Raw genomic sequence first — 21,601 nt, forward strand, 5'->3', positions numbered from 1 at the left:
CTATGGGTGCAATTCTCCCCATTGTGCAGACGGAGGTGCTGAGGCCCAGGCTGGAGGGGACCCCTGAGGACTGCTTCTCAGCCCCTTCCTCCCAGGGTACACAGAGGTCACGGAGAGTTCATCAAGGGGCACTCTGGAGGCCTCAGCGCCCCCACATCTTCCTCCCAGCCAATCCCCTCCTCCCAAACTGGCCCTTGCCTTCTCCTAAAGTTGCAAGCAGGTCCATCTTCAGATTTTTAAAAATTTTATTTTTAAAAATGTTTTATTGTAAATAACTTTCCATGAAAAAGGTTAGGTTGCCCCACGGGGCAGGAGGGTGGATGTGGGAAGCAGACTGAGGGGCTCAGGGGAGAGCGGGACACTCCCCCCCTCAGCAAGCGCGGGCAGGGATGCGGGCGATCCGTCCCCCCCACCCCCCCCCAACCATTCCTGGTCCCAGAGGTTCTAGCAAGCTCCATCCCTCCCAGTTAAGCCTCAGCTACAGCTACACTCACTACATTAGTCTGTCTGTCCCCTCCCCACTGCAGCTCAGCTGCCCCTGCCCCCAACCCCCAGAACCCCAACTCCCCCACTGCTCTCTGCCTCAAAGATTAGGGATTTACACTCTTTGCCCCCACCTCTAGGGATGGGGCCAGGCAAAGACCCCAGAGGCCTTAGAAAACCTCCTCGCCCACCAGGCTCCCCGACCTCATTCTGTCTCTGCCTTCTGTCCCCTCCCCCCTCCTTCCCCAGGCCCAGGGGGAAGGCTTTGCCCGGAGGGGCCTCCAGGGGGTTAATTTGCTGTCACCTAATTAGCATCTGTTGTACCTGGGATCTTTCTCTGGATAGAGACCCGGGGAGGACAGCGGGGAGAGGAGGGAGAGGTGTCGTAGCTGAGGCACCCAGGGGCGGGCCCTGTACTGTCGCTCCCCAGCTCGGGCCAGCGCCCCTCCACGTGCAGCCCCCACTGTGCGGGGCCGGAGCCCGTCCCTGGGGCAGGAAAGAGGAGGATCAATGAAACACTGTGTGTGCGGCCGGGGGGCCGGGGAGGCAGCAGTTCTGGTCCTGGGCCTCGGCTCTCAGCCTCCTGGGCTGGAATCTGAAGGCAGCCCGGGCTGGGGGCCGCAGGGCCTCGTGGGGCCAGCCTCGGGAGACCTGGCCCAGCCCCTGCCCGGGGCGGTAGGGTGTCCGTGGGCCTGTGCCGGGTGGGTGGGTGGGTGGGGGGGTGCACTCTGGGCCCTGACTCGGGCACTGTCCGGAGCTGGGGGTGGGGCCTGGCCTCTTACAAGAAGGCGCCCACGCTGGCCCAGTCTTGCAGGTCGGCGGCCAGGGTGGCGTCCCCGGCCTCGAAGAGGGGCTCCGGGGGCAGGCAGCCACTGCCGCTCTCGTCCCAGGGGTGCTGCAGGAAGGACGTGGCCAGGAAAGTCTCGTCGAAATCCAGGCTGTCGGCCGCCCGCTCCACCGGAGGCCCCCAGGTCGCGGGGCAGTCGATGTGGCGGCCGTGGACGGTGAGGTCCACGTCCCCGTGCGAGGCGGGGCTCAGCGGCGGGCTCAGCTCCAGGGCCTCCAGGGTGCCCAGCTCGCCGCCCAGAGCGCCGGCCTCGAAGATGGCCTCCCAGTCAAAGTTGCCTTTGAGGGGCTCCAGCTCGCCCTGCTCCTCCTGGGTCAGCAGCAGGGTGCTGGGGGCCCGCGGGACCTTGGCCACCCGCTTGGGCAGCGGCTGCTTGCGCTTGTGCCCCAGCCTGCCCTCGCCCGCCTCCCCGGTGGCCTCCTCAAACTCCCGCAGCAGCTGCTGGGCCTCGGTGTTCACGGTCAGCGGCCCGGCCCACGGGGCGGCGCCGGGCTCCTGCGAGGCCTGGCGGGCGAAGGCCGGGTGGATGTGGACCGGGGGCAGCCGCCGCTTCTTGAAGGCCCCGCTCAGCAGCCGCTCGGCGTACTGGGGGTCGATGCGCCAGAAGCCCCCCTTGCCGGGCTCGTCCTTCTCCCGAGGCACTTTGATGAAGCACTTGTTCAGGGACAGGTTGTGGCGGATGGAATTCTGGGCACGGGGAAGGGAGGGGGAGACGAGAGAAAGAGGTCGGCTGGGTGAGCCGGAAGGGCCGGCGATGGGGGGGGGGGGGGCGACTCGTGCTCCTGCCCGCAGGGGAGGAGGGACGGACACAGCGCTCTGACCGGTGGCTCTGGGACACAGGCCACAGGGCACCGGCGGCCAGGAGTGCGGCCGGGGGGCTTTTGTTCCCTGTTGCCGGGATATCCGCCTGCTCAGTCATCCGAGCCCTGAGCCGCAGGGTGGCTCTCAGGGCCACCCCGGCCTGCCCTCCCTCCCTTACCCCACCGCTTGCGGTCTCTGGCCAAAGGCTTCAGCTCCCCCAGGGCCTGGACGGCCATCTCACTCCGCCTGGGCCCGGGCCTGGGCCTGGGCTTGGCGGGCCCTGTTTGTGAAGAGTGGGTGGGTTGAAAGGTGGGGGTGGGGAGTGCTGGGCTGTGGAGGGTGTGAGGGTGTGTGCTCTGAGCGTGTGTAGGGATGAAGTGGGGGGGATCTGATGCCTTGCCCTGTTTGTTGAGCCCCTGCTGGCCTGCCCTCCCCGCTCCGCCCCCCGCCCCCCCCCCCCCCCGCAGGCTATGAGGCCTCAGTTGATTATTACCCAGCCTGGAGCACAGCACTCATTCCCGACACCCAAGTCCCGAGGTCTAAGCTTCACGGGCTTGGGGGAGGAGAGAAGGGGGGGCGGTCTCTGCTTTCTCATCGAGGGTACAAATGACACTTGCCCCAGTCAGGGCCCCAGCAAGTGTGGAATGGCCTGGGACTGGGATTCTGCAGCCTGCTCCCGGTGGGTGCCCCAGGGAAGAGTCTGGGCGTTCTGGGGCCTCTCTCTCCAACTAGACCCTGATCTAAAGTGGAAGGCTCATATCTGCTTGGCCTCAAATCACCACTCTGCCTTGTTCATTCCTAGGTGCACAGTCTTGTCCAAACCACGCCAGGGGACAGGGGTTTAGGGCCCAGAAGGCAGAGCAGGTGGGTGGGTAGCGGCCCCCCAGTAAGGCTGGGATGTTTACATGGAGGCTCGGGCCCCTTGGCTGCTCTGTGCCAGGTTCCGGAGACTTGGAACATGAAGCCAGTGAGTGCGGCAGGGAGAGCCCCTGTGGAAAGCACCTGGCCCAGGTAATTGTCCCCCCGGGGAGGTTGACTGAGAAGAGGGGGAGGACAGGAGGCAGGAAACTGAGGAGGAGTTGGGTGAGGGGCTGGGGCAGCAACGTTACTTTAGGAAGGCCCCACAGTCCCTCCAGGGGGACACAGCTGGCCTTCACATGCCATGTCCCCCCACCCCCAGCCCACCTCCACTGGCCAACTGCAACAAGACAGAATGCAGAGCCTGGCAGGGGCCATGCTCCAGCATCCCATTCTGAGTTGGGCCTTGACAGACTGTCCTTGGGCAGGGCGGTGTCTAGGAATTCTAGGACTTGGGACAAAAATGTGTCCCTTAGTCCATCATCCTCTCTTAGAGGACCATGTCCGCGCATAATCTGGCCCTGGTCTTTGGGCTGGGTCTACTGGATGAGCGACAGGTGCTTTCCCCATGAATTTTGGGGTCTGCATCCTTTCTAAAGCCCTTTCAACCTCCTCCCTCCTCTCTCTCTGAAGTCAAAGGGAGGGGCAGTTCCAAGCACTGGGCTCCCTTGAGGTCCTTCCTCGACGGCCTTCCTCCCTTGGGGCCCTGCCTGCACAGCGAGCCTACTCGGCGTGCGGACCTGGGACCTAAGTCCAGTCAGTCCGCCCCGCGTGGGGAGAAAGGAGGTGAGTGGGGAGGGAGCGGCCGCCACCTGCACCTCCCCTACCTGCCAGGTGGGATCAGCGTGGCGGAAGTAGCAGAAGTTGTCCGTGATCCACTTGTAGATGGCCGACAGGGTGATCTTGGTGGCCTTGCTGGCCTGCATGGCCATGCAGATGAGCGTGGCGTAAGAGTAGGGCGGCTTCACACTCGGGTTGGTGGCGTAGTCCACGTCGTCGGGGGGCGGGGCCTGCAGCCCCGGGGGAGCGCTCCGCGACGTGCATGACGACGTGGGCTTACCCGGAGTGTGCGGCTGCCCCAGGCAGGCGGGATCGGCCGCCAGGGGCGACCCCGGCGCGACCGAGCCTGGCACCTGGTGATAGCCGTGGGGGTCGGTGCCCCCCGGCGGCAGGGCGGGGGCCTTGGCGTTGAGAATGGAGAATTCCTGCAGCCACTGCAGGCTGGTCAGGCTGTCGTCCAGGGCGTCGGGCTCCTCCAGGCCGCCCTCCGGCCCCGCCTCCTCCGCCGCCCCTGCACCCGAGAGGCGTAGCCAGCTCTCCGCCATGTCTGCGGGGACCCTCCGAGGGGGCGGTCAACATCCACGGCTGAGCTGAGCCGGGGGTAGCCCGCCGCGCTCTCCGGCCCGCTGACTCCCGCGGCTCCAGTTACAGGGCCTCCCGGACGCGCGCTTCCATCCCGCGACCAGGGGGTCGCCTCCTCGGAAGACCAGTGTGGTTCCTGCGAAGGACCACGGCGGGAGCTGAGCACTTTCCCCACCCTCGAGGGGAGAGTGTGTGCGAGGAGGGGGAGGCTCCTCTAAAATCGTCCCCGCTGCTGGGGAGGATCTTTGCTGGCCGAGGTCTGGGAAACAGAACCAGTGCCCTGGGGTCCGACCCCCCGCTGTGTCCATCTCACTCTTTTCCTCTCCGAGGTTTTAGAGGAGACTTTCTTTACTGGGTATCCGAGGCTATCACCTTCTCCCCCAGAGCGGGAGATCAACCCTCTCACAACAAATGGAAACGGGGCGAGGGAGCCCAGGAGGGCAGAGGCCAGAGACGCGGAAGTCGTCTGATTTTTGAAAAGAGATATTAGGATGGGGGGTAACGGGGAAGGAAGGAAACAGGATAGGAATTACAGGGGGGCGAGAAGTAAGTGTCCCCCAAACTCAGATGTCATTCCCGGGTCCACCAATTCACTCGAGGACGGATGGGAGAGCGGGCTGGTACAGACACCCTCCCTTCCCGCGGCCAGCAGCCGTCTCAGTCCCTTACCTGGCTCAGAGCGCAGCCCGGGCCAAAGGAAGGTTCTGGAAGAAGTTCCTCCCACCCCCCCGCGGCTCTCTGTACCCAGCTCGAGTGCCCCGCCAGCGCCCCTTGTCGCCCCCCCGCCCGACGGCGCCTCTCTGAGCGCTAGTGGCCCCCGGACCGGCATTAAGTAGCCGCTGCAAAGGCTTCTTCTGCTGCCATGGCGACGCTCCGCCCCCATAAACAGCTTCCGCTGCTGCTATTGGCCAGTGCGTTTCTAAGGAGATCGCGGGCTCTAGCCACTCTCTCTGGCGGTAACTCTCCTCGAACTCCCTCCTTCTGCCGCCCTCTCCCGCGCCACCCAGCCCCCCTACCCGCCACCGCGTCCCGGCTCCGCGCATTCCCGCTCGAGGGCCCCGCGCAGGACTCGGAGAAGCGCGCGGCTCTCGCCCGAGGCCCCCGGCACGCCCGCGAGCCGTCCGCCGGGGCAGCCGCACTCCCGCCCTCGCTCCCTTCCTGTCCCGGCTGCTCCGGGCGTCCACGGCTCCGCGGACGGAGCCAGGGGCGCGGGGGCCAAGGCTGGGAAGGCTGGGAGCCGGCTCAGGCTCGGGAATCGTGTGCTTGGGGTTTCCTTTCCTCTCCTCTGGGCTCACGTTTCTGTGCCCTTTCCCACCCTCCCGATCCTGAGTGTCGTCTGGGTGCCCGCGGGCAGGTCTGACTCTCCGGTGCCACCTGCCGCTCAGGCCCGCAGCAATGGCTGCACCGATCCCAGGCACACCAAGGCGAGCAGGGTTTCCCGGTAAGCGGCTCCCTCCCCACCCCTGCATTCGGCAAGGTTCCCGGAAGCTGACTTTCCAGAGGCTTCTGCGGAAGCGCTCTCCCTCCTTTTCAGATAGCTGAGGGAACAAAGCCGGTGAGTGAAACTCACAGAGGTCACAGACTTGCGGAACTCTCCTAGCAGGGTCATTCGCCCCGTTCGTTTCACCAACTTTCTAGTGGCATGGACTAAAGGTAGGGGGACACCAGGGGCTGCTTCCTCCCCTCCTCCTGGTCTCTGGCCCATCACCAGCTTTCCTGCTCTTCAATTATTGAGGAGCTGCAGTGACGGAAGTTCTCCGGTTTAAGGGTGAGGGTGGGGTGAGGGCTCCTTACTCAGGCCTCTGCCCAGAAGCTGGAGGGCAGGGAGTGGGAAGCCCGTGTCCTCAGGGTGGCCCCTCAACTCCCACCTCCCACGCGGAGCAGGTCTTTCCCTACCTTCTGCCTCCCCCACTCCGCCATCTGGAGATTCTCTTGAGGAAAAATGTTTGAGTGCTGGAGAAAGTCGGACAGAAACTTTCACAAATGAGCCAAGGACACAGTTAATAGCTCTCCTTCCCTTGTAAACAGTTTTATTCGTTTTAAAGAATCATGCAGCAGTCCATAAATATTGCATCCTTGATGTCCCCACTGTAGTGTGCCCACGAGTGTACTCCAGGGAGTGAGGGGTACACAGATGGCACAAACAGTACACACACACGCACACACACACACACACTTGCACACACCAGGTGTGCAGGTCCTAAAGCAAAGTGATCAACCAGCATGCCAAGATCAGGTGGACAGGACACCAACTCTCCCCAGGTGAGACAGCTCAAAGTGTGCGGCTCTATGCCCAGGAGATGCCCCAGTGCGGGCATAAACTCCAATGGGTGGAGCTGGGTGGGGAAGGAAGGAAGGCTCCATGCGGCCGGGATCAGCACACCACCTGGAGGCCACAGGGACCTCGGGCCAGAGTTGGCAGGAGAAGCCACAGGCCTCCAGAAGTCTGTGCCCTTGTGCGAGAGGCCAGGCCCCATCCCATCCTCACTGGGCCAACCGCTCATAACACAACTGTCTCCGGATGACGGACTGGGTGCGGCAGGGTCAGGAGCTGCCCTGTTCCCTGATCAAGCTGACTAAAGTCCAGCTCCTTTGGATGGGATGTTTCTGCTTGCCTCAGAGCCAAATGAGAACGAAGAGGTAGGAGAGACAGAGTGACAGAGACACAGAGGGGTCGGTCCGAGAAACAGGAGCGAAAGGGCCATTTCTGACCTGGGCATGTCTTGATTATGGAACCAAGACCTTGAAGAATCTTTCTGAGCCTCTTGCTGGGAGAGGACCCAGCCTGTGCTGTTGGGAAGGACACAGACCCTCCGGGAGGGGTGATGATAATGCTTTTCTCTCAGGGCTCCTGGCCACTGTGGCAACTGTTTACCTACATCTCCTTCATCTTGGGTAACACCACACGGTGAATACTACCTGCCGAGAGGGGAGGGAGGCTGTGGGCCGCCACCCCCGGCTGAGGGAAGATCCCCATTCCCTGGGGCTTAAACTTCAAGGAAATCAGGCAGTGGGGTTATTGCTCTGACCTCAACCGCAGAAGGGGCCGTAAGGATGTTGGGGGAAAGGACAGGAGTCGGGCCTGAAGCAGCAGGGTCCAGAAGCCCCGGCAGGGCCTCAGAGAGGGGGACATGGGGACTCAAGACAGAAGCTTAGATTCAGGCATGACTCACGTGTCGTGTCTGTTGGGACAGCAGGCCTTCCCCCCACCAGGGCAGGACCTGAGTCATAACCACTAGGCCGGGCAAGGGTCACCACCGCCTGGCAGTGCAAAGAAGCCACACGGAAGGGGTGAAGGATTCCCTGGGCACGGGGCTCACTTTGGGGTGTTGGAGACGACCCTGAAAGGCTCTTCCAGGGTAACAGTTCCAAATACAAAGACAGGCCATCATGATGGTCAGAGCCTAAAGGCTCTGTGGTCTCTGGGCCTCATAAATTGCTGTATCTAACTCTGCTTCCCCATCTCAGGCTCCACTAAAAGACCACCTTTTCCCAAAGCCAACAGACACATCTGTGCAAGAACTGTGCGGAGCCACCGATGGCAACACCGTCCAGAGAGGAGGAACTCCCAGCAGCTTACAGCCTGGCCTCACTGTTTCAGACTTCTGTTGACATGCCTCGCACGGGGCTGAGGAGAGGTGGCGGGGGTGGGGGTGGGGGTGGTGCCTCTGATCTGAACCACAGAATCTCTGAATCTCTAAAGAGCCTGTGGGAGGAGTGCCTCCCCCTCCCCTGCTCAGGCTCGGCAGGTCTGGAAGGCAGGGAAGGGTAACACTTGGGGTGGGGAGGCCCCGGCTCCACGTGTGCCACTTCCTGTGGGACTCCTGGGCACCGACTTGAGAATCACTGTTCCACCCCTCTCTCAGCCTATTTCTTCAACTATTGACAAAAAGGGGTGGGCACAGGGACAACAGATAGAAGACCACCACCGGACCGGGCTGTGGTGAGGGAATGTGAGAACATCCGACAGCTCCTAACACAGGTGCCTGGCACACAGAGGTGGTCAAAGATGTGTTTTCTGGAAGGTCACCTTAGGATGGAGTCCCAGGCCTTCATGAACGCACCTGCTCCTAAATAACCCTCCCGAGGGTCATCACGTAACTGGGGGATTCTCAGATTCGAGGCCGCCTTCCTAAGCACACAGATGCACGAGGCACAGGGGACCAGCTCTGTGACCAGACCAGATGTTCCAGAGACCAGAAAATGCCAGAGGGGTGTTTGTAATGAAGCTGCCAAGACTCCAGGTCTTCTTGGTTGTGCCCCCTAAGGAGAAAAAGATGCACGAGGAGCAACCAGCCCGTGGACCTGAAGGTCAAGGTGGGTACCTTCCAGAGAGTCTCTGCAAGAGGTCTCATGAGCTGCAGTTCACTGAGAGGCTTTGGCCCACGAGGAGAGAGGAGGCTGCCAGTTCCTTCTGGGTGGGGAAGGGTGGGGATTACGGAGGACACCGGGCCGGGAGCGGGGGCAGGCTGACCTCCACGTCTAGCTTGCATCTGGGTGTAGAGAGTCTTCGAGGTTTCGCTGAGGATGCCGAGGAGGCCAGCAGTCCAGTGAGGCCGGGATGGAACGTGAGGGTGGCAGGGAGCCCAGGGACAGGCTGGGGCTCTCACACAGCCAAAGGACCCCACACGCAAGGCCTGTCCTGGGGGTCCTCCAGGCTGCCGGATGGTAAGCGCGGGCGCTGTGTGTGCCGACGACCGACGACGTTGTCATCGGCCTGCCAGGTGCCTGGAGAAGAGAAAAGAAGGGGATAGGAGCCAGACCCCCGGCCAGGTCCGGATGGCATCTCCAGCAGGACAGCCCAGGAGTTCGGCACGGAAGCTAGCAGGACGCGTGTTACCTGAGACCCCCATGTGTGTGCAGGCCACAGCGAAGGAGAGAGAATCGGGCGAGGTGGGCACCCAGGGGGCAGGGGGCTGTCCCTGTCCTAATGGGCTAGGGACAGTCACGGCCACCATGGACTGCAGAGAAGAACATACAGGGTATTTCTCGTTCTGTGCACCTGCCCTGCAATCCACTTCTGTGTCTTTGTTTTGAAGTTTGCCTAGATGTTATGGGGGGTCGGGCTGAGGTTTTCCCCAGGGCAGGAAGCAGTGGAGGGGAGTGAGAAGAGCGTGTTAATTTGGGCTCGGTGTCAGTGTTTGCCGTGGGAGCCGGGAGGGGCAGGACGGGGCTGGTTGCTCAGCAGGGTGCCAGGGACAGAAAGGGGGGGGGGGGGGGCGCAGGTGTGACGGGCCCACCTGCTGCTCTTCATCTCTGTCCACCCGAGCAGCCCTCTGGGGTCACCATCAACCCCGGGAGACACCAGCCCGAGAGCCTTGGGGTCGCCCAGGCGGCATCCACAAAACTCTTGTCCTCCCCCAAACTCGCCACGGCTCCTGCACAAGGAGCACCGGCTGCTTGGTCTAGAAGCCTATTCTTGGCTCCTCCGTCCTTCGTGCTCTATTTCATCCGTCACTACCTCCTGTCTGTCATCAGAAAACCTGGGCTTCCCTCCTGGCTCATGACTGACGGACTGACCGTGTGCTCCTGGGCGGAAGCCTTGATTCACCCACCCATCGAATGGGAGCGGAGTGCTCTCCTCACAGGGCTGCTGGGACGACAAAACAAGGTGACATGGGAGTGTGCTGAGCAGGGCGTGCCTTGTCCAGGCCGCCCTCTTCTCTCCCCGGGGTCTCCCCTCAACTCTCGTGCTGGCCCCGACTGCCTTTTCCCAGTGGCGCCCTCCAGCGCAGTGCGAAGCTCCCTGTGACACAGAGGCTCCCGGGGAAGACCTGACTCCACGGGGCCCGCGGACCTCCAGGCTGCGCCCCCCAGGTGGTGCCCCCAGCCCGACTGCGGCCACAGTGTGCACCTCAGACGGCGAGGGAACCGCCAGGCCCTTGGCCTCCTCCGTCAGACTGCAAGCTCTTCTGGGCAGGCCTGGCCCTCAGAGGACTCATGCAGGGGACAGGCCGGGCTGAGCCGGTGCAGAGGGAGGGCCCGAGGCTCACTGTGCTCGTGTTTGAGGGGCTCAGCCTCACGCCAGGGCCCGCCCAAGACCCTTTCACGGCCCGCACACTAGGACTGAGTAGCTATAAACTGCGTATCTCCCGGAAGTGCCCTGGTGTGATCATCCATCTAAAGGCTCTGGCGGCAGTGTGCGGAGGGGGGGGGTGGGGGCCTGGGGCAGAGAAGTGAGTGGAACAGAAAATTCGTGCTGTCTCTCGAATCTAGATGGAAGCTGGAGATTTCAATTCCCTGGAGTCTAGGACATGGGCCAAAGTGCATTCTCCTCTAAGGGAGGCTCTCTTCAGTGTGACAGGATGGACAGAAGGCAAGATTGCCCTTTAAGTCAGGAACCCCCAAATACAATGAGTTGTTTGTTCACTTATATAATTTGGTAGATCTCATACCTATTCCTCAATGTTTATGGGGCAGGACTCCGGAACTGCGGCTGTTCGGTAGGAAAGACCAAAAGCAAACGGTGAACGAGAGAGAAGACACACATGCATGCACAAAATAAAATCCACGCCACCGCCGCCGCCAACCAGCACGCCACGAAACACCGGACCGACAGGCCGCCCTCACTCTGAATTCACACGAGTGCCTGCTACAGACTCCACCGCTCTAGAACCCTGAGCCAGGGCCTGGAACCGATCCTGCCGGAATAGACTCAGCACTCAGACCTGAAGGATCTGTTCTTGCCGGCTTCTTAATTCACTCCGTGGCGAGGGGAGGGTTAGCAGCAATCCCGTGGTGCCCTTCCTGCTCCCCCCCCCCCCGAAAGGACTCCGAGGGGCCCTCAGCAGAACCCTGTTGCTGCTCCCGGGTCACATGTGCAAAGGGGGAGCCTGGCTGCAGAGGGCAACCGGCTCGCAGACGGGGCTTCCCGAACACATGCTCCCACTGGGTCCGGCCCTTCAGCCAGAAACCGGAGCTTGTTGACTGAAAATCTGTCGTGGCGACAGATCAAGGTGCCTTTCCATTTAGAGGATGGGAAACAGGAGGGCAGAGAGACCTCTAGAGGTAGATTTGGGGAGCACATTTAGGGGAATTCTGCACATCCCTTTCCCAGCTCTACCAAGCCCCTGATTAAATGTAGGCGTTCTGACAGTTTGATTGTCTCATGGAGTTTCCAGGGGAAAGAGAAACCTAATTCAGATTTCTCCTTCACGTCTAGGAAATATGAACTCTCCTAGGTGCATCTCAGCTTCAGGTTATGAGGCTTGAAGACAGGAGGAAACTGGACTTCAAGTTTTTGCCGGTATTGCTGTGCTTTGCTGGATATGTCCCCTCCTGCACACTGCGGTCATTTAACAATGTATCTCTATTTCCACTAACAAACCCAAATTATGTTGGCTTTTTTTTCCCCCCTATCACCTACACTACCCAGAACCTTATCACTTACTCTACCCAGACTTGTCTCTGGTCCTCTGGCCACTATGTTGCCACCTGCGTGGTATGTCATCCAATTCCTTGGAGCCACATCCACTCAGCATGGCTTCACGGTCCCAACCTGCTCACCACCTGCACCAGTCGACTTAGGCTCCCTCCCCTTGAGACCTTTTAGAACACTCTCAGAACACACCACCCCCTTGGTCTTGGAGCCCAAGAAGGCCCAGAAGCTTCTTAGGGGAAGAAGGGCTGGAAGGCCACGGGTGCCCTCTCAGTGACACTCCCACAAGTGGGATAGGAGTGGTGAGGACGGGGACCTGCGTGGTCTTCGTCACGGGCCGGGTCTCCCGGCAGAGCACACACGAGCATGGGGAGCGTGGCATGTGGGGCGGGGAGAGCGCGGGATGCTCCCCTTGGCTCCGCTTCTCATCAGCCCTCCGCGACGGGAGTGGCACCACCCGGAGAGGGAAACCGACTCGAGCGGAGACCAAGTGCCTGAGAAGCTGTCCTGGTGGCCGCAGAACACGGAGCCGAGCCAGCCTGTGGGTATCCCAGAGGATGGTTTGGACTTAACAGCTGAGCGCGAAGAGGCCTATTTATTCCACTGGACCTACCAAAGCGGATGCTCCTGTTATTAATCCAACAGATGCTTCCAGAGAGTTCCCCAGCAGGCTGCTACCAGCGTGATGCTAACGGTAGAACCAGAGGAACATTTGGCCGAGAAAGCAGATGCGCCTTCCCTCTTGTAAGAGCCCTTGAGACCTGTGGTGAGAGGGCACAAGGGGCCACCTCAAGTGCTTCTACCTGAGTCGCTCTCCCGACAGGCGTCACAGGCATTTGGCTGCACGTCTGGCTTGGACCGTGAACCTAGCTTAATCCCAGTGCGCTGGCTCTTGAGAGCACCATAAGGAACCCCGGGGGTCCTTTCGCCTTCCCGCAGTCCCGCAAGTGGAATAAATATCAACAAGCAGGTTGGCCAGAGAGAGTCAGGAGGCGGAGGGAGCGGAAGGAACAAAGTCAGTTTCCAGCAGCATGGTTGGCTAAAACCGTTCCTGGCAGCCCCCTCTGCCAGAAAACGGGGGTGAGGGGGAGCCCCTCGAGGGAGACAGGAGCCTAGCAGAAGGACGGCTGCTAGTGAGCTGCCACAGACACAGGGCAGAGAGGACAGAGATGTCATCATTCCCGACTCGTGCCCCAGGATGCCAATTCACAACGACTCGTCCTCATAATGCTTGCCACAGAAGCATCCCCATTTTTTGTGGAACAGGGACTCATCTATTTTGACAAATATTTTTTTCTCAGAAAATCTCCTATTGAGTGCAGGCCCTCGCCAGTTAGGACCGGAGACCTAGGCAGAAGCCTCTGGCATGTGCACACGCCCAGCAAGCTCGGTGTCGGGCACAGCATGGCTGGCGGGGGGGGGAGGGGGGCGCGGGGACAGTGCTGGCGCAGAGTGAACATGAACTTCCATACGAGGTCTACATAACATAAATGAGCTTCAAAAGAAACAAACCAGACAGACAGATTTACATTTGGCAAAAAGACGTGAAAAACAAATGGACAGACGGAAGCAAGATACGGAGTGGGAAGGCAGGAAGTGAAGTGTGCCTGGGCCCCACAGCTCCAGTCCAGGCCTGACACGGCATCTTTTGTCCTCACTGAACGTGAAGAGTCCTGGGCAGGATCTTCAGGACAAACTAAATAGAAAACAACCGGAGAGGCCTTTGAAAGGCTGGAGAAAGCGCCTTCTGGGGATTACGGCTTCCCCGCCACAAGCCTGTGTGGGGCAGGGCGTGCGAGTCCCCGTGTCTCTCCCAGGCTGACGGAGAGCGGCCACCACAGGAGGCTGTGCTGTTCCGGCGCCTCTAGCTGCTTCGCTGAGCGAGTAAAGCACTGGACCCATGATGTGACGTGGCTGTTCTGAAGTTCAAATAAGTCTCCATTTCAGGGGATGTTGAAGAGATTTACAGACACCACAACGTGGATGACCATCTCTGCTGTGAAACCAGGAGGGCGGTTTTGACCTAGTCTACCCGGCCGTGACTCGGCTTCAGAGGAGGGGTTTGTGGAGCCCTTGAACGAGCACATGGAATAGAAGGGGGTGGGTGCTTAGCGGGATTAACGCGGTTCCCGTATAGGAAGTTATCCCGGGTTTGGCTTAGTATCATGAGAGGGAAAAAGGGGGCCTATCGATAGTCCTGACTCAAAGTCAGGGCTCCGGGGAGCATAGTCACCCTCGACCCCTGACTTCTCCTCTGGGATCCAAGTCTAGTAAGTACAATGCAAATGTAACCCAAAGCTCACTGGATCACAGAGCCATTTGCTAGTCTAAAAAATGTCGGCTTTCAAATTCCTCCCTGTTCCTCTGAAGAGCTATGGATCCCCTTTCCAAAGGCTCAGGCTATCTTTCTAAGACCTTCTTAGAGAGGCGGGGTCTGCCTCAAACTTCCTGTTGATGAAAACAAGACCAGGCTACCTGCCACGGGGCCTGCAGGATGGGGGTGGAAGGCTGCTTGGTCAGGCCAATTCGGAAGAAGGGGGGTTTTTTACTCCTGTCGTCCTGTCCTCATATTCTTGCTCAGGGCAGGGTGTGCTCTCTGCACAAGTTCAAGGACTCTCCCGAGGCCTCCTCACTTCCTTTCAGCATCTGGCTTCCAGCAGCCTAGCACAGCCCATGCCTTCTTGCAGGAAGGCCGGGGCAGGAGACAGGTGTCCCAGGGTGAGAGCAGGGGTGCGAGCAGGGGTGCATCTCCCACCAAGTTCATGTTCAGCAGACTGCCACTCACCGGGTAAGCAGACCTCAGGGCACAGCTTATTGTCCAGTGCTTTCACGCTTGCGATGCCAAAGTCATTGTTATTGTCACACTCCATACCTAGAAATGCGCGTGTCCTCTGGCCTGTAAGGGAGTTAACGCAGTTAGAGAGGGGCTGGCGGTATTTTTTCTCTGCTTTGCTGTCCTTAAAAAAAAAAAAAAAAAATCTTAAGGATGGAGACAAAAAAAATCAAATCATATGTTTAAAAAAAAGACAGTAATTAAGTGGGTAAAGAGTGGACAATAAAGGAATCAAATTGTGTGAGGCTGCCTGTGTGCCTGCCCTGTCCTGCCCTGTCTCCCTAACTGGCTGCTTCCCAGCAGGTGCTCAGCCTGCTGGAGGCTGCGGGGCACCGGCTCATGCAGAACCGCACTGGTGTGGACTGCGGCGGGGAAAGCTAGGGAGAGCATCTGCTGAAGCTACCCCTGCTCCTGCCTGGGTCTGGTGTGTGTGTGTGTGTGTGTGTGTGTGTGTGTGGTGTGCACGCACGTGCGTGTTTATGACCACAAGGCTCTGTAAGATGATAAATACATACAACAGACACTAAAAGTCTCAGTTTCCATAATTTTGCATATAAAATCAGAATCACCACATTCACAAAATTATGTTTTGTTTTCCTATGAAACTTGTTATTTTGAGGCTGCCTTGAGGGTCTGACCAGAAACCTACAGACATGTGAGGGGAAGGGGAGAGTTTCAGAAGTTATTTTTTCTAGCTCCCCCTGTGCCGCCGTTTTTCTCTTGGTGAAAGGGAGAGGAAAAAACGTAAAACCACCGTGCGGGCCGTGGGATGTCAGGCAGAAACCGCTCGCCACCCTGCAGTTTTCAGAAGCGAGTATTCTATGGGCGGGAAGCAATCACAAAAGGGCAACTCAGGGACCTTGAGCGCTGAAGGCATCCACCGAGCGGACGACACGCCGGGCCCTGTCTTGGGCTGGCGTGCAAGCGTGGCAGGGGCACAGCCTTGGCGGCCGTCCCCTCCTCCTTCAGGGCTTCCTGGTCAGGGGAGAGTGGTCAGGCCAGCATGCACACCCCTGAACTCCCCAAGCAATGGCCAGCGCTAAAGCAGAAGCAGGTAGGATGACATCTGCGTCCGGGCTGCGGCCCGGGTCTGCTCCGGAGGTGCCCTTCTGAGGGAGGAAAGAGACGCTGGCCCCTGGAGCGCGTGGTAGTCCATTCCCAGGGGGATCCTCCCAGTACCCCCCACCCCCCGACTCTTCTCACTTCCCTGATCTGAAGATCATTCCTTCTCTCCCAGCCTCGCTAGAAACAAAACTCTTCCATCTGAAGATATAATGGGGGCGTGAGTTACAGTAAAGAAAATTGTGATGATAGCCTACAAACGCTCGTCTACATGCAGCAGCTGGCGTCTGTCGCCTTCTCACCCCTGCTCTGCGCCTACGGGCTCCGAAGGTCCCTCCACTAGCGAAACGTCAGCCACCTTCTTCACCAAAGCAAAACCAGACCAACTGCCTGACGGTCCTTTCTCCCACGTGGAGGAAACTGTTCTGCTGCTGTTCCTAATCATTGGGGCTGCCGGAGCAGCTCTGGGGGGGCGGGGGGAGGGCTCAGCTGCCAAGCGGAAGCGGGAAGGAAGGAAGGTGATGAGGGTCGCCCAAGAAGCTTCAGAACTTAGTCCACGCGAATTTAGAGCTCCCCGTGCGCTTTGTGAAGCAGCTCCGTCCTGATGTCCTCGGCCCTGAGGCCTCCAAAAAGCCAGGAAGATCGCTGCGGCCCTCAGACTCCCTGCTTGCCTTGATACTCCATCAAGAAGGCCGCCTTTCCCCACCAGGCGCACTGGTGCCACCGAGTCATCCCGGTGTCCCTTTCTGTACCCTTTGAAGAATCCCAAGAGGGGAAATCTAATAAGAGGGAGCGAAAGACCAGGTCTTTTACCATCTTCTTGTGGGGGGGGTCCGTCCTCTTCCTCCATAACATCATTTCCCTAGGACAGAAGGAAGGCGCTATGAGTCTGTAAAAGCAGTAAAATGAATCTGTTGATCAGCTGAAGACAGAAGTAATTGGCCTAATGGTATCTCACTCCAGGGCCTACGTCAACGGCATACATCTCCCGTCGTGTCTGAGGGGCCTGGGAGGCTGAGCAGAGACAGATTTTCCTTGGTGAGGCATGGTCTGCCCGCAGGGACCGCGTCTGAGGCCCGTCACAGATGTGCCCGGGGAATGTCAAGAATAGCCTTGGTAACAGTTTAGCTCATACTGTCTCTGTCTCTTGAAGGTGGAAATAAAAGTTGTCAAATGAAAAGGTAAATAGTAAGATCATGGAACTTTCAGAAATTCCTTTGGGATCCCAAACCCCAATGGGCTCTACTGCCGTGAGAGCATCTGGCTCAAGAAAGAGTGCTAGTGCCCTCACTGTGACCTGGGCCTGTCACGCACTTCCCGAATACCTCCATCAGGGCATTCTCATACTGAATTGTAATCCTGTCCGCACCACCTGCCATGGGGCTTCTAGACGAACAGGACATTTAGTGACTCTACACACAACATGGGGCTCGAACTTACGACCCTGAGATCAAGAGTTGCAAGCTCTTGTGACTGAGCCAGCCGGGCGCCTCTGCATGAGTCTGTCTATACAGTCAGGGTCGGGGGGGAGGCCAACACCAGGTCACTGGGGTCTTTGTGTCATCCCGTGCCAGGAGGTGCCTGAGACAGTCATTCTGTGTAAATACTGAGCGAACGAAGGACACACACGCTCAGGTGGAGGGTCCGACCCAGAACAGTTCCCTCTAGGACCCATTCCACACCTGCTACGCTGGGACTGGCGCACGGTGCCGTAGGACAGTCCACTGACCGGAGTGCGTGGCCACTCTCCCCTGCACACCACACCCCACCCCCAACTGAGCCAAGCCTGCCACCTTAGGAGGCCTCTTCCAGAACAGCGCCCATCCTACCGCGCCCCCCCACCTCCGCCAGAGCCAACAGCCCCACCATCGGCGTTACCTCTGCGTCCTGCTCCTCGGCGGCGAGGCCGACGAAGTTGCTGTCCGGAGATGCTGCCGGCATCACCTGCCACAGAGCAACAGAGATCAAGGCACAGACAGACCCAGCTCGCAGGGCTGCAAAACCGACCCGAGCCCTCGGCACGGAAGTGGCACCAAAGAGAAGGGTCAGAGGTGAGGGGTGTTCGATTCAACGACCCCACCTCGTCTGCCAGGCCCTCCTTCCGAGCCCGGGGGGCACTCGGCAGCTGTCCCCCTGGCAGACCGTGGGGCGAGCTGCCCTGGCCGCGTGTGCCGAGTCACGGCAGCAAGGACCGTCCCCAACCCCGGGCTCCTCCCTCACCTCTCCTTCTTCTGAGGGGGCCCTGCTGGTGGCCCGGGGCGAAGGGAGCGCCTCTCCCTCTTCTTCAGTGCCAGGGGCGATGTAAGAGCCGGACATGGAGGAGACCGTGTCGGTGCTGATCTGGGAGTGGCGGCTCTGGGAGGACACCATGGACATGACGGACTGGGCCAGACTGCTGCTGGCAGGGTCTGGGGAGGCCGGAGCGGAAGGAAGGAGACGGGAGGTCAGGCTTCGGCGAGCGGACTGAGGAGCGGACCCACCTCCCTGTGCTCACGCAGTGAGGACCACGGCGGCCACACCGCACCCTTACCTAAAAAGCTTCGGGTTCAAGGTTTTCCGAGGTTCTGCCCCTTTGCATTTTAGAGCTCAGGACTCTACCCCGGGAGCCAGGGTTTGCTCGTCTCTGACTTAATGTTACAGGAACCGCTGACGGCAGGCCGGGAAACAGACGAGGACTCCTGCCCCCCTGCCTGGCTGTCAGCAGGACCCCCTTGCCTCTGACTTTGGCCTCGTTAGTCACGCAACTTAGGTATCAACCTGCTGGCCCAAGTCCATCCTGGAGGAACTGTCAGGGGTGCTGAGCGCTGGGCCGAGGGGCCGAGCGTGCAGTCCCCCTCCCTCATGTACCTTCTGGGGAGGAGATTGTGGAAGAGAGAGGCGTCCCTGTGCAAGACGACTGGTCAATAGCTCCCGACGATGACATGGTAAGATTCTCACTTTCTGGAGTTATGCCACATTCCTGGAGGGAAACAGTTAAGTGCAAAGGGAAGGGTGTAAGGGCAGGGGGCTGGCTACGGAGGGTGAGGGGGGCATCGGGGGCGCTGAGGGCCCCTCCGTCAGGGGGCTACGTGCAGAGGAGGGGCGGTTTCTCTTGTCCTCACTTCTCTGCCGCCCTGGCCTGGAATGGCTGTCTCCCAGGGGAGGTGCAAACTTCAGTCAGCACATCCTGCCTGAGGCACAGCATCTGCTAGGGCCATACAAAGACTGCAGCTCAGGTGACACAGGTCACCCAGCAGCTGTGACACGGGAACACCCCAGGTTTCCCCAGGATTATAAACCGCTTTCCTTCTGAAGGAGAACACAAAACCAGCAGAGGCCTCACTGCCTGCCAGGCACCTCCGCTTGGATATCGGGTTAGTTCCAGCTCAATCGACCTAACACAAACACTACCTTTGCCTCCCCACCCACTCCCGACACCCCAGCTATCGGTCACCTGGGCCAGTACCCTCACCCCATCCCAGGCAGATGGGGATTCTGCCCCTATAACCTTTTCTCCAGGAGTTTTGTTTGGTTTTAAGTAGTCTCCACACCCAGCGTGGGGCTTGAGCTCACGACCCTGAGATCAGGAGTCACGTGCTCTACTGACTGAGCCAGTGGGTGCCCAAGGAGCTCTGTGTTTATCGTAGCTCAAGGATTCCCTCCCGCCTGGGCCAGTGGAGTCACCCTGACGGCCTGCTGGAATCTGGGCGGCCACTGTGTGCCTCCGTCAGGCAGGCCTTCCTACAGCAAAGCTCTCCCAGACAGCGGGCCTGCTCAGAGCCCCGGCCTCCGCCCTACACCTCTGCGTGCCCTGCCCTGGCCATCTCAGATGCTTCTGTCGCCTTTCTCTAGGAGTCTAAAACATGCTGAGAGTCAGCTCAAATGCTACTCCTCCACTCTGCTCCCCTGGTTTATAACTGCTCCTGTCTCTGCCACAGCACTTTACTGTCCCTTCTTCTCTATCGTTAAAATTCACTCAACGGGGCACCTGCGTGGCTCAGTTGGTTGAGCGTCCGACTTCAGCTCACGTCACAATCTCTCCGTTCAGGAGCCTGAGCCCTATGTCGGGTTCGCTGCTGGCAGCGCAGAGCCTGTTCTGGATCCTCTGCCCCTCTATCTGCCCCCCCCCCCAATAAATAAAACATTAAAAAAGATTCATCTATTCATCCATTCAGCAAACAGTGCTAGGCACAGCACTGATACTTGTGTGTGCGTCCTGTCCCCAACCAGACACTGAGCTCCCAAGGTCAGGAACCACTTCATCAGGTTTGCCTGTTCACTCTCCCTAGCTCACTGCTGTACAGAGAGCGGGGGTAATGAACCTGTTCAATGAAGCCTGTGGGGGGCACGGGTGGCAAGCCCTGCCCTCTTCCACCGGCCTCCCAACGCACCTCTGCTGGGCCTTCCTGCTGCCTGTTCCCACGCCCGCAACCCGCTCTCCTCAGACATCTGCATCGTTCACTCTCTCACCTCCTTCCGTCTTGGTTCACAGACTACTTTTTACAGACAGCAACCCCCACCTCTGGCCTTGAACTCCCTTGTCTGACGAGCCAATCCACAGCACGGTCTGACACATCCCTTTTCTCCTGTCTTTGCGTCCATCCTAGCCCTGATAGCAAGAATATCAGCGCCACCAGGACAAGGACTTTTGCAGTTTCCTTACTGCTACTGTTCTCAGCATACGGAACAGTGCCTGGTAGAGAACACAGGCTCAATATATTGTTGAAAAGATGGACGTAATGAAATCTTTGCTGCTGTCTCAAAGGGTGTTCCAAGGTGCCCGAGGAACGAATGAAGGCAGACGGACCTGGAGAGGCCTATGGGACGGAAGAACCTGTGGTCCAACGTCCAAGAAACGGAGGGGAATGAAATTACCTCTTCGAGATGCTGAGCTGAGGGTCTCTGAGAGAGCGGTGTCTCGGACTCGCTGCAAGAACGCTCGTCTTCCTCTTCACGCAACACAGAAGAGTTCTGGGAAACAGACCTGTAACAGTCCGGAGGGGAAAGCATCTGGCGCCAGAATCCACACGAAAAGGGGGACTGGCTTGTACTCTCACGAGCCGGACTCCATGGGAAGAAGAGGCCCGAGAGGGGATGGAAAGGAAGCCCAGGTCTTAAGGAGGAGGACGGAGGTGGGAAAGAGCCCTAGGGGTAGCCTGAGCGCTTTTTGGGGTGTCAGAAAATCTGGGCTTTACCTTTAACTCCTTTAGTAACTTGTGTCTGTACCTGGGGAAAAGTCACTGACATTTTTAGGGTCTCAACATTTTCATCTATAAAATATGCTCCTTAACTCTGCCACAGAAAGCTTATCATGACTTGTGCCTAGTTGGATTTAAATGCTTATGAGGTACAGGTACAGATCACAAGGTTCCTTCAGTGTTTAGACTGAGCGACGCTCCCCACAGGCGTCAATGACCCTAGGGATGTCCTCCCCCCCCCCCAAAACCCATGAGATTTGCCTGTCTGGATTCTAAGTACCCACAGGTACCGTAAGTATCTTCCTCACCTACGGAATGGGGTAACCTTCTGCCAGAGTGTTCACCCCAGGTCTTAAGTGGGACAAAAAAGCTCCGGGAACAGCCCAGAAGGTCTACGCTGCCCTGGGGACCCAGGACGTGAGCCCGCACTGAGGAGGTGAGAGAAGGAGTGAGAGCCTATCATCAGGGCCTTGAGGGGCAACATTGTCGAGCACCAACCACTCACTTGGAGAGACTCTTTTTGAGCTCGATTCCTTGGCTGCTACAGTCGGACAGGCGGTCGAGTGGGGAGAGCGTCCTGACAGGAGGCAGGTGGCCATCACTGCCGTACGAGGGGAGCATTCCCGAGAGGTGGCCGTCTCCAAGCACGTGAAGGGCAGGGGCTGCTGGGGATGGGGTGAGGGGCCCATTGAGGGCCTCCAGAAGAGACACAACTTCATAACCTGGTGGAATGTTCTCTGAGGACTAGGGGAATCAGAGACAGGTTGAAAAATTAATTAAGTACTCTTTGTTTTATGACA

General features: G+C 59.1%; 2 protein-coding genes across 4 annotated transcripts in view; both read right to left on the reverse strand.

Moving 5' to 3' along the window:
* Positions 1 to 221: 221 nt before the first annotated feature.
* On the reverse strand, positions 222 to 5,137 carry FOXJ1 (forkhead box J1). The gene is made up of 3 exons (XM_030296836.1): positions 5,021 to 5,137; positions 3,817 to 4,487; positions 222 to 2,017 (listed from the first exon to the last, which is right to left on the reverse strand). Exons 2-3 carry the CDS (start codon positions 4,312 to 4,314, stop codon positions 1,262 to 1,264), a joined length of 1,254 nt encoding a protein of 417 aa, XP_030152696.1. The 5' UTR covers positions 4,315 to 4,487; positions 5,021 to 5,137; the 3' UTR covers positions 222 to 1,261.
* A 1,218-nt stretch (positions 5,138 to 6,355) lies between these two features.
* The window catches only part of RNF157 (ring finger protein 157), an 82,921-nt gene continuing 67,675 nt past the window's right edge, over positions 6,356 to 21,601 (reverse strand). Inside the window, exons 12-20 of one of the 3 annotated variants that reach the window (XM_030296723.1) lie at positions 21,307 to 21,545; positions 20,479 to 20,587; positions 18,472 to 18,583; positions 17,845 to 18,032; positions 17,503 to 17,568; positions 16,438 to 16,486; positions 14,515 to 14,625; positions 10,747 to 10,787; positions 8,993 to 9,079 (exon numbers count right to left, since the gene is read on the reverse strand). In XM_030296723.1, the coding sequence (XP_030152583.1) occupies positions 10,747 to 10,787; positions 14,515 to 14,625; positions 16,438 to 16,486; positions 17,503 to 17,568; positions 17,845 to 18,032; positions 18,472 to 18,583; positions 20,479 to 20,587; positions 21,307 to 21,545 (915 nt within the window). In that variant the 3' untranslated portion in view covers positions 8,993 to 9,079. Of the gene's footprint in view, positions 9,080 to 10,746; positions 10,788 to 14,514; positions 14,626 to 16,437; positions 16,487 to 17,074; positions 17,231 to 17,502; positions 17,569 to 17,844; positions 18,033 to 18,471; positions 18,584 to 20,478; positions 20,588 to 21,306; positions 21,546 to 21,601 lie in introns of those variants that run through there. The other 2 variants (XM_030296722.1, XM_030296724.1) reach the window with 2 other exon arrangements.

The sequence above is a fragment of the Lynx canadensis genome, chromosome E1, assembly GCF_007474595.2.
Source record: "Lynx canadensis isolate LIC74 chromosome E1, mLynCan4.pri.v2, whole genome shotgun sequence".
NCBI classification, from domain to species: Eukaryota; Metazoa; Chordata; class Mammalia; order Carnivora; family Felidae; genus Lynx; species Lynx canadensis.